At 42.8% G+C, this 13846-nt stretch overlaps 1 protein-coding gene and 1 long non-coding RNA gene across 5 annotated transcripts in view; one reads left to right on the top strand and one right to left on the bottom strand.

The window, feature by feature from the left end:
- The window catches only part of FCHSD2 (FCH and double SH3 domains 2), a 144280-nt gene that overhangs the window by 100118 nt on the left and 30316 nt on the right, over positions 1-13846 (top strand). For 2 of the 4 annotated variants that reach the window (XM_030475784.1, XM_030475785.1), the window contains exons 9-11: positions 431-553; positions 4578-4673; positions 5689-5760. In XM_030475784.1, the coding sequence (XP_030331644.1) occupies positions 431-553; positions 4578-4673; positions 5689-5760 (291 nt within the window). The remainder of the gene's footprint in view (positions 1-430; positions 554-4577; positions 4674-5688; positions 5761-13846) is intronic. The other 2 variants (XM_030475786.1, XM_030475787.1) reach the window with 1 other exon arrangement.
- On the bottom strand, positions 8902-11965 carry LOC115603687. Its single transcript, XR_003989962.1, has 2 exons — positions 11625-11965; positions 8902-9130 (listed from the first exon to the last, which is right to left on the bottom strand). It is a non-coding gene; the product is annotated as an uncharacterized LOC115603687 (long non-coding RNA).

Genomic DNA, 13846 nt, shown 5'->3' with positions numbered 1-13846 from the left:
GCAAATCACTGTATTTGAAGGATACAGATGTTGGGCATCTTGGAGATGTCATTTAGACGGCAACAGTGATTTGAGGAGAAGCCCCATAGATATCCTTGCAGTTTGTAGGTGCCTTCCTTGACATAAATCACATCTCCTCTTCTCCAAACCTGACCTCACTGTTCTGCTATGGCTGTATTACACAACTGGATGGAAATCATTTAATAGAAGGTGATATTACAGTGCTCTGTGGTGCCATCTAATGGAACTAAAGCACTGCCATTCCTCCCTGTCAAAAATGAATGACATCCACCAGACACTAAGGCTAATAATTATAGGTGAATGTGTTAAAAATCATTATATGAGCATCTTAAAACTCTAAATATGATTCCTGATAAATCACATACAAAAGCACTTTTCTTAATTCTCTTGAATTCTTCCCCTCCTATAGGCTCTCGATGGAAATGTATATGATCACCTTAAGGATTATTTAATGGCATTCAGCAGGACTGAACTAGAGACATGCCAAGCTGTACAAAACACATTCCAGTTCTTACTGGAGACTTCCAGCAGGGTAAGTTGAAACTGAATGATCCTTTGTAACTGAATACTTAGAGCATATATGAACTTCCCAGGCTTAAGATTTGCTGCCAGAATAAGGACAAGCTTGAAAGCTTATTATTTTTGGTTACTCCTGAGTGGTATTAAGTTAAAAGAAATGAGCCAGTTTTCCTGGTGGGAATTTTTCCTATTGCCACCCAGGATTCATTCTCAGGAGTGCATTTACACAGTGCCCATTCTTTATAGAACAGCACTCAAGAGATGTTCCATTTTACTCACCCTGCACCTTTGGAAAGAGGAATTGCATCTAAGAGTTGTGCAGTGTGTGATCTGGACCCACGTTAGTCACCCATCCCAGCAAATCCCTGTGAAACACTTTGGATCATATCTTAATAATTGACTGTCAACTTAAATACCACAATATTAGAGGGTTTGTTCTCCTTTGAATTAGGAATGGCAAATAGAGAAAACAGATCAGAGCCTTGTCATGAACGTGGTTTGTTTGCTTTGTCAAGCAGCCAGAAATACATGATCACTTCCAGGATTATTTTAATACTTTAATAATTCATTTGCCAGGCTAAAAAAACCCCAAATACATATAATAGTCATTGAGCTCCAACTTTGGTGCAGTCATAATATTCCTTTATGTGTTTACCTGAACCACCCACACAGAAACAGCTCATTTATACAGGGACTTATGGAGAAAAAACAAATTTAACATGCTCCTTGTTCGTCTGCAAGCGAGCTCACACCTTATGAGATATAAAGTGAGTGGGTTAAAAACTGGCTCCATGGTAGCTTGCCTTTGAATTGACTTGCAGTAGCTGTAAAGATAATGAAAATACCATTTTATCTTCTATTGGAAAAGGACTTTGAATAATTTACCTTGGTGTGTATCATTCAGGTTGGCTTAAAATGTCTTCTCAAAAAAGGCTGGGTTTGTATCTTTTAACTAAATATGCTCATATATAATGTCTACATATTCATACTTCATAGAATCATCGAAGAGTTTGGGTTGGAAGGGACCTTAAGCTCATCCAGTTCCTGCTCATCCTCACAGCATGTCAGTGGCCTCCTCTAGACATGCTCCAATAGCTCCACGTCCTTTTTATGCCCATGGCACACACCTCTTTGCCATGTCAAATGCATTTTAAACCAATTCCAATTAGAAAAACCCCAAAGTGTAGTTAGTGTGGATGTGAAAACCTACTTATTATAACCTATAACCCACAATTATTGTATTGCAATAAGTTTTCACTTCAGACGTCCAACTCAAAAGCGACTTTGAGACCTCACTTGCAGCACTGTGTGCAGTGCTGGTGTCCTCAACATCAGAAGGACATGGAGCTGTTGGAGCAAGTCCAGAGGAGGCCACAAGGATGATCAGGGGCTGGAGCAGCTCCCGTATGGAGCCAGGCTGAGAACATTGGGGCTGTTCAGCCTGGAGAAGAGAAGCTGCGTGGAGACCTCAGAGCAGCTTCCAGTGTCTGAAGGGGCTACAAGGATGCTGGAGAGGGACCTTCATCAGGGACTGGAGTGATAGGACATGGGGTGATGGGTTCAAACTGAACCAGGGGAAGTTCAGGTTGGATCTAAGGCAGAAGCTCTTCCCTGTGAGGGTGCTGAGGCGCTGGAATGGGTTGTCCAAGGAAGCTGTGAATGCTCCATCCCTGGCAGTGTTCAAGGCCAGGTTGGACAGAGCCTTGGGTGACATGGCTTGGTGTCCCTGCCCATGGTAGGGGGTTGGAACTGGATGAACTTTAAGATCCCTTCCAACCCAAACCATTCTATGATTCTTCAAAGAAAAACCATCTTTACAACAGCTCTCAGAAGAAATTCTCTTGTCAAACAACAATCCTTAGTTATAAATGAGAATCGTCATTATAACAGGAGCCTTGGGTGAGTGTTTAAGTCCAGCAAATAACACCTTGGAACATTTTGCACTATATATTTGACAACTGTTAGAAAGAAAATAAAAAGGCTCCTCAGCAACAGGATTAAGCAGCAACTTTTCCAAATAGTTTTCCTGTTATTCAGAAATTAAGTCAACATTCTCACACAGTTTCTGTATGAAGTCAATGCCACCTGACATGTTAAAATAGATTTGAAATCAAATGTTAAATATATACCATACACGGGAAGAAGGCGTAGTCAGAGACGTGCCTAAATGGTGTGTTCTGCCCTAAGGTTGGTGAGGCTTCTTACCAGAAACATCACAGCAATGTTATTGAAGAGAGCAAATGGAATTTCAGAGAATGTTCCAAAGAAAATCAGATTGTTTTCCAAAAGAGAAGCACAAGTCTTGAATAAGACTCTTCGAGTGAAAAGGAAGTTAAATTGCATTTTCATAGGCTGAGTGGCAGAGGGTAAGAAGAAGCTCTTCCCTGTGAGGGTGCTGAGGCGCTGGCACAGACTTTTCCCAGAGAAGCTGTGGCTGCCCCATCCCTGGCAGTGTTCAAGGCCAGGTTGGACACAGGGGCTTGGAGCAACCTGCTCTAGTGGAAGGTGTCCCTGCCCGTGGCAGGGGGTTGGATCTGGATGAGCTTTAAGGTCCCTTCACCCCAAACCAGGCTGGGATTCGATGACTGGAGATGTTTAACATGAATGATCCTCATGCCCTGGTCAGTGCTGAGAATCATCTGAAGCTGCAGATGGTTCCTCCTTTAGCATGTTCTGAACGTCTCTCTATGGGAATTCCCAGTGCAGATGCCCTATGAGCCTTCCCTGTATGTTTTCCACACATTTCAATGTGTTTGTATTCAACTGCTCAAATGGGTGCAGTAATTATGTACTTCACTGTTTCAGATGAGTGCATTATTGGCCCTGAAGGACCATTTACTCTCTTTAACTGAAGATTCATTTCTTACAGTTCAGTATTCCAGCAACACAAGCATCAACAGTGTGCTGCATTGGAGAACATGTTGTATTTACCATTGCATACAGAGTATAATCAGAATTCATGCTCATACACAATGCTGCTATTTCGGGATAAACACCCTCTTTATTATATACTTCTGTACATTTAAACCCTCACTTTGGTAATAGATATTTATAATTTCATGCTGTTATTTGTGTATTTCCATCAATTGAAGCAGAAAATACTCTGTAGAGTTCTTCAAGTAGCACTACTGTATTTTCATGTTGCAATCACTGAGGTTTTCTTTGTGAATATGTGTAAATTGTGACATAAGAGAGTGTTTGGGGATACATGTCACTCTGTCTGAAATGTATCATTAAAGAAATTTAGTAGCTGAAGTAGTTTTGGGTTAGCAGAATGCAGCTTTGAGAGTTTTCTCTGAAAGCAATTTCCAAAGAGATGAATTTGATAACTGATTTTGTATGCCTTATTGCAAAGAGGCTTTTCAGCTCCTGCAACTAATAATTTGTGTGGAAATCAGACATTTCAGCTTTAAAAAAGAGCTGTGCACACAAAATTATCCACAAGAGGGGAGAAAAATATTTACAGTAGTGACACCACATCGTCTGTACTCAATAGTTGGGCCTTTCCCCTATTTTGGCTTTGTATTTTTCATGGGTTAATGGCAGATGCAGAATCATGGAATGGTTTGGGTTGGAAGGGACCATAAAGCTCACCCAGTCCCAAGCCCCTGCCCCGGGCAGGGACACCTTCCACTAGAGCAGGTTGCTCCAAGCCCCTGTGTCCAACCTGGCCTTGAACACTGCCAGGGATGGGGCAGCCACAGCTTCTCTGGGAAAAGTCTGTGCCAGCGCCTCAGCACCCTCACAGGGAAGAGCTTCTGCCTCAGAGCTCATCTCAATCTCCCCTCTGGCAGGTTAAAGCCATTCCCCTTGGCCTGTCCCTCCAGGTCCTTGTCCAAAGCCCCTCTCCAGGTTTCCTGGAGCCCCTTTAGGCACTGGAGCTGCTCTAAGGTCTCCCCTTCAGGAGCCTTCTGCTGCATTCAGGGTTCTCCTGCAGTTTTGATCTCTGTTGGAAACACTGTCCTCATTTTACTTTATAGCATGTTTTTAAGTTTACAAAACAAGGAGTCTAATCAATGTCATTTGTTGTTTTCCAGGTGGTGAGGGATTACAATCTCCAGCTGTTTTTACAGGAGAACTCAGTGTTTCACAAACCGCAGCCTTTCCAGTTCCAACCAAGCGACAGTGACACTGTAAGAACCCTCCTGAATTCCTTCATTTCTTTGTTCTTCCTCTATGTTATCAACATTGTTATAAATGAGTAAGAGAATAATGCTCACTGGTGTCCCAGTCTGGTGCAACCTCATCTGTATATATAGAAAAGAACAGGAAAGTGACCTTGAGTCCCCCAGCTCTACTGGCAGTAGGTGGGTCATCGTAACAGCAGCATCAAACAGGTTCCTTGTCATCCACAGAAGAGCAGGATCTTTTTGTGCTTCCAGATTGTGCCTGACAGTCCTGTATTCCTCTGCTTTCAGTGTAATTCCTACTACATTTTGTTACCTTATTATCATGCTGGTGAGATTCTCCTAATGCTCACTAATTCTGTTTTACCACATGTGTGATGCTATGCCAACTAAGTGTCCATATACCTCTAAATTACTCAAGGAGTACCTACAGACACATATCAGAAGCTACTGATTTAGAAAGCATACTGTTAAAACATTGCATTCCAAAATACCCTCAGAAAATACTATTTTGGTGTATGTGCTGCCTCCAAATGACATTAAAATGGAGTTAGTCTTAGTATATAAATACATTTCCAGCTAGTGCTTGAATACAAGTGGGTTGTTGATGTCCCACTCACATTACTGAAGGTATTTTAAGAAATCACAGTTGAAAATAAGACTGGATCTTTAAAAAAGTTCGACTTGTGCAGCTTTTTATTACTTGAATTCATTAGTAGGACTTGGAGAGCAGCGTCTTGATCTCCAGTTCAAGTGATTAAATTCAAGAACCCTCTGAATAGATACATAAGAGTGATTTTTCTAGACATTCTAACATCTATAACACAATTTCCTTTGTCTTTCCATTTTAACAAAACTGTGATTTTGATTTTTCTTCCAGCTCCTTTGTGTAGAATCACTTATTTCCCTAAAGTTTAACCTTGTTCTTAACACAGTGAACATAATCTTTCTAACTGTCTTTGCCCTGCTGTCTAACCTTCACTGCTGTGTGTTTTTCTCCTTGTGCCATCTCTGCATCTAGAGTTTTAATGCAGTTCAACTGGTGGATATTGAGCCCTCACCTGTCAGTGCTATGAGAATGACAATAGCAGAGGTATATGTAGTATTTATGAGTAACCCCTGTGTCCTTGTTGCGTGTGGCTTGGGATGCTGAGTTTACACTTGCATAGAGGTGGCAACAGAATGCATAATATATATGTAATACATAGAATCATTGAATCACAGAATGGTTTGGGTTGAAGGGACCTTAAAGCTCCTCCAGTTCCAACCCCCTGCCATGGGCAGGGACACCTTCCACTAGAGCAGGTTGCTCCAAGCCCCGTCCAATCTGGGTGGGCACCTCAGTTTTCCTTTTAGAACTCAATTTTAGACCTGGGGAAACATGTTGTCAGTTGATAGGCCTCCATAATACATAATATAATAATGCATAATATATATGTAGAGAGATAAATGAAAATAAAAAGCTTTTTCCACAATGAGGCTGAAGTTAAAGAAGGAAAACGCGATTTAACGTGGTTATTCCTAGGGATCAGCCTCACACTTTTCTTTTGCACTCACACAGCATTTTGTAATTGCTATTCTAATCTTTTGGGGGCATGAATTAAAATTTCACAGCTCAAGACAGTGATGTGTGTAATTGGTTACTTCTCTAATGTGAATAGGGAAGTTGTAGAACAACTGGCAGCTATTAGTATGTGCTGATGAAATGCAGCCCTATTACTAATTTAATTCTGTTCTTTATCCAGAGAGCTCTCCCCATGTCGAACAGAACCGGAATTCATCCTGTTAAACTCTTCAATATTAAAAATTACACGATTCTTTGACATGGTGCTTGTGTGGTCTGACAGCAGACACGTGAGCTGCGTGTACTGCTTGACTTCAGGAGCTTAGAAAGCAGTGAATGGGTCGTGCACAGAATCATCATAGAATGGTTTGGGTTGAAGGGACCTTAAAGCTCACCCAGCTCCAACCCCCTGCCATGGGCAGGGACACCTTCCACTAGAGCAGGTTGCTCCAAGCCCCTGTGTCCAACCTGGCCTTGAACACTGCCAGGGATGGGGCATGGGACAGAAAGAGCTGGGTTTGTTCAGACAGGAAAAGAGAAGGCTCCAGGAAGACCTTATAAGAGTCTTCTAATACCTAAAGGGGCTCCAGGAAACCCGGAGAGGGGCTTTGGCCAAGGGCCTGTAGGGACAGGCCAAGGGGAATGGCTTTAACCTGCCAGAGAGGAGATTGAGATGAGCTCTGAGGCAGAAGCTCTCCCCTGTGAGGGTGCTGAGGTGCTGGCACAGGGTGCCCAGAGAAGCTGTGGCTGCCCCATCCTGTGCAATTTAAACCATTCTATGATTCGATGTCTTTAGGACTCACAGTACCTCAGATTCAGCAACTTCTTCACTTTGCTGACCCACTTGGGCTGCAGAATTGCTGCATTTCTTCATGGCACAGCATGTTTCTGAGCTTCCAGCTGCTTGTGCTGTGCCCAGTTTTCACAGAAATGAAGAAATTATGCAAGCTTCTTTATGATCCATAGAATTATGCTGAGCTAACAGGGACCTACCTGGGCAACAGCAGCTTACACATTCACCGTTATTAATCACTAAGTACAAGGGAATAAGGGATTTTGCTCAGGCTTTTGAATTTTTAAGACATTGTATTTCATTAAAGAACATTGATCAAGCATTCTTTTGCCACCTATTCTCTTTGTAGATGATCTGCAGAGATTCAGTTGGCTTTTAGTTTGTGTGATTTATGCATGATCATTTTCACACTGCAGACTACCACTAAAAGAAATATAAGCAGAGTGATGAATACATCTAATCAAATCTTTTCCGAGAACAAATCCTTGCCACTCTTCAGGCTGAATACCTGATCACTGTGACTGGGGTCAAAGTTTGGAGTGTTTCCTGGTGCTTGAATGGGATTGTGAGTATTGTAGGCAAGAAGAATAAGCAATGTGGATGTGGAACTCGGCTCAATGCTGTTGTAAATTCTAGTTTTACATTTTCCATCTCAAAACCTGGATTTATGAAAGGCGAGCTGTGGCTAAAGACTAATGTTGACTGGATGGCCATGAAATCCTGGAGTCAGGTACAGATTGCTCCAACAGCTCCATGTCCTCTTATGCTGGGGACACCAGAGCTGCACACAGTGCTGCAAGTGGGGTCTCCCCAGAGCAGAGGGGCAGGATCCCCTCCCTGAGCTGCTGCTCACGCTCTGGGGGTGCAGCCCAGCACACGGGGGGGTTCTGGGCTCAAGCACACACTGAAGCCGGGTCATGGGGAGCTTCTCCTCACCCAACACCCCAAGTCCTTCTCCTCAGGCTGCTCCATCCAGTCTCCCCCAGCCTGTGTTTGTGTTGGGATTGCCCTGACCCACGGGCAGGATCTTGCCCTTGGCCTTGTTGAGCTCCATGAGGATCACCCAGTCCCACCTCTCCAGCTTGTCCAGGTCCCTCTATAAGGAAATGGTTTGATTTAGAAGCATTCAGCAAGAAATCATTGATAAATTCCCATTTAAATTTAACCCTTCCAATAAATGAATTGACAAAAGAGACTGGGGCACTACAGCAGGGTGGAGAATAGAAAGGAGTCTCTTGTACTCCCTTCAGGCTCACGAGATAAAGCAGTCAGCACACACTGATCTTCCACAGGGGCTGCTGCTATATTCAGTATAGTGACAATTTAATCATCCAGCATCCTCCCACGAGGCAAGTATTAAGTCCACAGAAATCTGTTGTGTTGAAACGTGCTGTCCCCATGCCTCACAGATAAGCCCTGGCCATAAGAACAGGGCAAAATCCAAAGGAAATGAGCCAGCTTTTCTCTGTTTCCTGTTTGGAAAAGAGTCTTTTTCCTTGAACTGCCTGTTATCGTGTGAGAAAAGCAGCCAGATGACAAAGAGCCCGTCCATGGCGAGGGGGATAATGGCAACAAGAAGCTGACACTAAACTTTTGAGGTCTTTTTCCTGTTATTTTATCCACATTGTTGCCTGTGACTGTAGTTTCCCCTGGACATTAACTGATGCTTTCATCCTCTTCGAGCACGCAAGTACAAACTGGAGCCAGATCTGATGTGTGTGACAGCTTATCACATGAAAAAATGGGGTTTTCTCACTCAAGTTGCAGAAAAACAACGTTTCAGCACGTTCAGTGGAAAGTTTTTGGTGTTTCACCCCTTGTTACTTGGGTGTAGAAGCTTAATGGGTAAATTGTGACAATAAGGATGATTTTCACTCTCATATGCAGAAGAATATCTTGTATTTCTGAGCAGCCTGTATCAAGCTGTATGATAGAAGCTATGTAAGCTGTACTTACAGAAGGACATCAGTCTCACTTGTGCCCAGGCATGTCTCCTCAGCTCTGCAAGTGCTCAGGGCTTGGAAAGTGAGTAGAAATCACTGTCCAAGTGGGAATCAGGAGTTGGGTGAGGGCTCTGCTTTGTCAGACTTCACTTTTAGCAGGTTTCTGTACACAGGCAGAGGTATTTACACAGGTCAGCATTTACCATTGAATGTGTTGAAATACTTAAATTAGATTTAAAACTTATTTAGTATTTATATTCTATATTTATATCATATATGCGTTATGGTTAAATATTTTAATAGTCATTATTTTTCTTAATAACATCATATTCTATTTAATTATTGCACATAAATATGTTTGATATAAATATTTAAATACAAAAAGGTTGATGAAATATAAATGCTAGTCAGAATTAATCCCTCACCTAAGGAAGCCCAGACTAACAAGTTCAGAGGATGCACTGGTTTCTCTGTATTTAGAGTAGTCTGTGCTTCTAATACCAGACCAGAGGAAGGTGACTGGTCTGGTATTAACTTTAACTTTTGAACCTAAGTATATAAAGAAAGGTAAGGTTTAATTTTATCAATGTATAAAGCATTAGAAATCATTGAGGAGGAGAAATACAGCCATCGAGGTATATGTTCAGCAGAGCTGTACATTCCCTGTTTGACTTGACAGATCTTGTGTGTGGCCAACACAACTAAAACTGATTTTATTTCTTTCCCCACACTCCAGTTGTTATTAAAATAAGGTCTGAGGTGAAATACTCGTGTTTGATGTTGATATTGAAGGTTTAATTTCAAGTAAAGGGGAAGTCCATGCCATAGAGTTAAGGTCTGCCTTCTTGTGGGTTGAACTTAACACCGTTTCTGATGTATTTCAAGTATAATGAGCTGAAATTGGCTCATACCAAATTGATTTGATTGGAATTTAGAGACCACTCTGTTAGTATTCACATTTTTACAGTCAGGAAACACTGTTTAAGCAAAGCTCTGCATCATTTCTAACAGCGAGAGCAGAGAGCAGAAGTAATACTTGAAAGAAGTGGCCACTTAAGTAATAGATCTTGGTGTATATCACATTGAAAAGATCTACGAAATCAATTTCTCTGTGTCAAAGTTGATTCAAAAGGCATTCCTTTTTCCCTTTGCATCCCTAATGGCAGCAGTTTTTCTGTATTTCTAGTTATAATAGAAGACATTATAGATTGTTTGAATGAGTTGGATGTGAATGGAGCTGCTGTCATAGCTGAGGGGAATGAGATTAATTAATTTCAGCCAGAATTATGGAATCCCAGAGTGGTTTGGGTTGAAGGGAGCTTAAAGCTCACCCAGTTCCAACCCCCTGCCACGGGCAGGGACACCTTCCACTAGAGCAGGTTGCTCCAAGCCCCTGTGTCCAACCTGGCCTTGAACACTGCCAGCGATGGGGCAGCCACAGCTTCAGTGTCAGTGACACTCAGCACTATGAGGTGTTAATTTAATAGATTAAAAAGCAGAATGTGCTTATATAAAACAGCAATAGGTTGGTTTGGGTTTAGCTTTATCATACATACAGAGGTTTGTGTAACCTGTTAGTAGTGGCTGTAGGTCCTTATTTATCATTCTGAGTGGGAAAATATCCTGTATGTGAATAGTCTTTCTTGTTAAAGAGGGGTGATGTGTTTGTAACATTGAAAACTCACTGAAATCCAAATCAGTCCTAGCTCACTGTTGGCTAAACTTATAGTAAATTACTTTTATGGTAGTAGACTAAAATGAGCACCAAACTTGACTCTTACAACTGCTCTTTAGCTATGAGTGGTGTGAAAAATGTCACGTGTAGTCCTTCCTCCTCCCAAGTAGTGTTGATCACAAGGTTGCACTTGCTTTTCACCACTGGTATGCTAACCTCTCATTTCACCTCTGTTAAAGAAATGCCTGTGATTTTTAGGTGTGTTTGTGTCAGTGATTTGCATGCAATAAATGTTCACTCCTTTTTTTCCCCTGGGTTGAAGTATCTTTAGTCTTCAGCTACAAAAATAAGGAGCTTTTAGGCTCAAGAGCCAGCTTCTTTTTTGCTCTTAAAGCTGTACTTGTGCCATCTGCATCCAGATATAACGGCTTGAGTAAGAGAAACTGTGTGTTTGTCCCTGTCTTAAGGCGACTTCTGCACCTGCAACAACATTTCAGACCAAACTGGAGAAGGAACATGTATCTACAGCCTAAATGCATGTTAATTTAAGACACAGCATCATTAGTCTCTAAGCTGGACTCATCTAGAACTTTCTGTTGGTTTACTGATTGAATTTTTAGCACTAAACACTGCTTTCACTGTAATGCAAACCCTGAGAGAACAACACAGCATCCATCTATGTTTAGCTCAGGGTTTTTGCCTCTTCCTTCATTCCTTGGCCATGGTAAGTGGCTTTGGTTTCCCACTTTTTTGGGAAGAGGTTAAATTGAGTCATTGGACATCCGGACATCTTGCCACCACCAAGTTCCAGCCCTGAAAGCACTTAAATGCTTAATTTAGTAAAGCAGGTTAGGACCAGCCCCTTCAGTTCCACACCTTTTTCCCTACAATTCTGATTTCACATAAATCTCTGCTTTAGCTCATCCCTATTTAAATGGCAGTTGGTTTCTCATTTCTTACTTGATGCACCCCTCCAACCTACCTTTACCTGAGCTTACAGACTTCTTGGGTCATCCTTGAAGTCCTCCTGAAGCACGTGCACTTCCATGCCAGTCATCTTGCTGCTTATAAGCTCTTCAGCTTATAAATTCTTTCACAGCCACATTAAGTGCCAGCAGCTTGATCTTCACAGGTCAGTGAAGTCCCTTCCTCCCATACCAGCTCCAGTTATTCAGGAAGCATTCCAGGTCCTGCTGGGATGGAAACCTTTCTCCTTGCATTGTCTTCTCAGCCAAGTGCTTCAGACCATACATTTCCACCACGCTTGGTGGAAGAAGTCCTTGTTTTCAGCCTCTTTCCCAGAAGACTATATTTTGCCTCTTAATCTTGTCTCCTCCTTGTATTTTTGGTTTCTACACAGACCACAGCTCTAGGTTTCTCCCCAGTTTTATGTTATTTTTAGACCTTTAAGGAAGGGTGAGGTCTCTTTGGTTGCAATTCTGCTTTATGAATAACTAATAGAACCAGTCTGATCCAATAACAATCCTCTCCTGTTTTAGTACGCCCTTAGGAGCAGCCACAAAGTTTGCATTCATTCTTTTTGGTCAAGTGCTTTTGATAAATAGATCAAAACCCCAAAACACACATGGGGTAATGCAAAAGGTTATCAAGTGACTGAAGGCTGTATAGTTGCTTAATGAAAATGAGAGTTGGGTAGGACCAAGACTAATGGCAACACTGAAAATTTGTTATGTTTTATAGAGGAGAGGCGATGTCAAACCATTCTGCTCAGATTTGCAATAGGTAAGACTGCTGGAGGCTATAGAAGGAGCTGAACAAAATGCTCACTCCAATAAGCTAGGGAAAACTGAGGTCAAATGTTATCTTAAGGATTGGCTCTGCCTAAATGAATCCATGTGTTTGTCCTCTTTACGTGTCACCATGACCCAGCAGAGTAGCTTAATGTAGGTAATTGAAGAGGTCAAACAGTAATGAATCATAGAATGGTTTCGGTTGAAGGGATCTTCAAGCTCATCCAGTCCCAACCCCCTGCCACGGGCAGGGACACCTTCCACTAGAGCAGGTTGCTCCAAGCCCCTGTGTCCAACCTGGCCTTGAACACTGCCAGGGATGGGGCAGCCACAGCTTCTCTGGGAAAAGTCTGTGCCAGCGCCTCAGCACCCTCACAGGGAAGAGCTTCTGCCTCAGAGCTCATCTCAATCTCCCCTCTGGCAGGTTAAAGCCATTCCCCTTGGCCTGTCCCTCCAGGCCCTTGTCCAAAGCCCCTCTCCAGGTTTCCTGGAGCCCCTTTAGGCACTGGAGCTGCTCTAAGGTGTCCCCTTCAGGAGCCTTCTCTTCTCCAGGCTGCCCCAGCCCAGCTCTCTCAGCCTGGCTCCAGAGCAGAGCTGCTCCAGCCCTCGCAGCAGCTCCGGGGCCTCCTCTGGCCTCGCTCCAGCAGCTCCACGTCTTTCTTACGCTGGGGGCCCCAGAGATCATAAAACCACCTTTCCCTTGCTTGCCTCTACCATTGGAAATCATCTCTTTTACAATCCCTTGAATCAGCTACCCCCAGCTCTGACAATAAAAGGATGAAGAAGAATAAAGACTATAGTCAATTTTGATGAAAAGGAGCTTAGTTGAACAAAATAAGAAGCTAAACTAATTTTTGCCTCATTTTCAATTAAGTCCTCTGATAGGATGGTCGCATAAGTTGGTATTATTGCCTCTCCCATGAGGGCAGTGTGATCTAAAGGCATAAAAATCTCCCATTCAGTATCACTTCGGTTTGCTTCCTGGTGTCTCTTGACTTTAAAATGATCTGTACCAAACAAAAGTGTCTTCCTTGATACAAATCAAACCACTTCACCTTCTGAAATACCTGATAACACCATCCATCCCTTCTTCTGCATGGGCTGGAGGCTTCTCATCTAGCCTGAAAAGTATTCCTTGTCTTTCTGTTCTCTTACCCTTTTCCTCCTGGCTAACCTTCAATTTCTCCTTCCTGAACAACTTTTTGAATCATAGAATCACACAGGTTTGGGTTGGAAGGGACCTTGAGGATCATCCAGTTCCAACCCCGCTGCAGTGAGCAGGGACACCTTCCATTAGACCAGCTTGCTCAAGGCCAGGCTTCTCCCAGGTGAGAAGCAACAGGATGAGAGGAAACGGCCTCAGGCTGCACCAGGGGAGGTTTAGATGGAGCTGAGGAACAATTCCTTCCCCAGAGGGTGCTCAGGCATTGGAACAGGCTGCCCAGGGCAGGGC

Source organism: Strigops habroptila, chromosome 2 (genome assembly GCF_004027225.2).
Source record: "Strigops habroptila isolate Jane chromosome 2, bStrHab1.2.pri, whole genome shotgun sequence".
Classification (NCBI taxonomy): Eukaryota; Metazoa; Chordata; class Aves; order Psittaciformes; family Psittacidae; genus Strigops; species Strigops habroptila.
The sequence above is the reverse complement of the archived record's forward strand: the minus strand, read 5'-3'. Positions and strand labels throughout refer to the sequence as shown.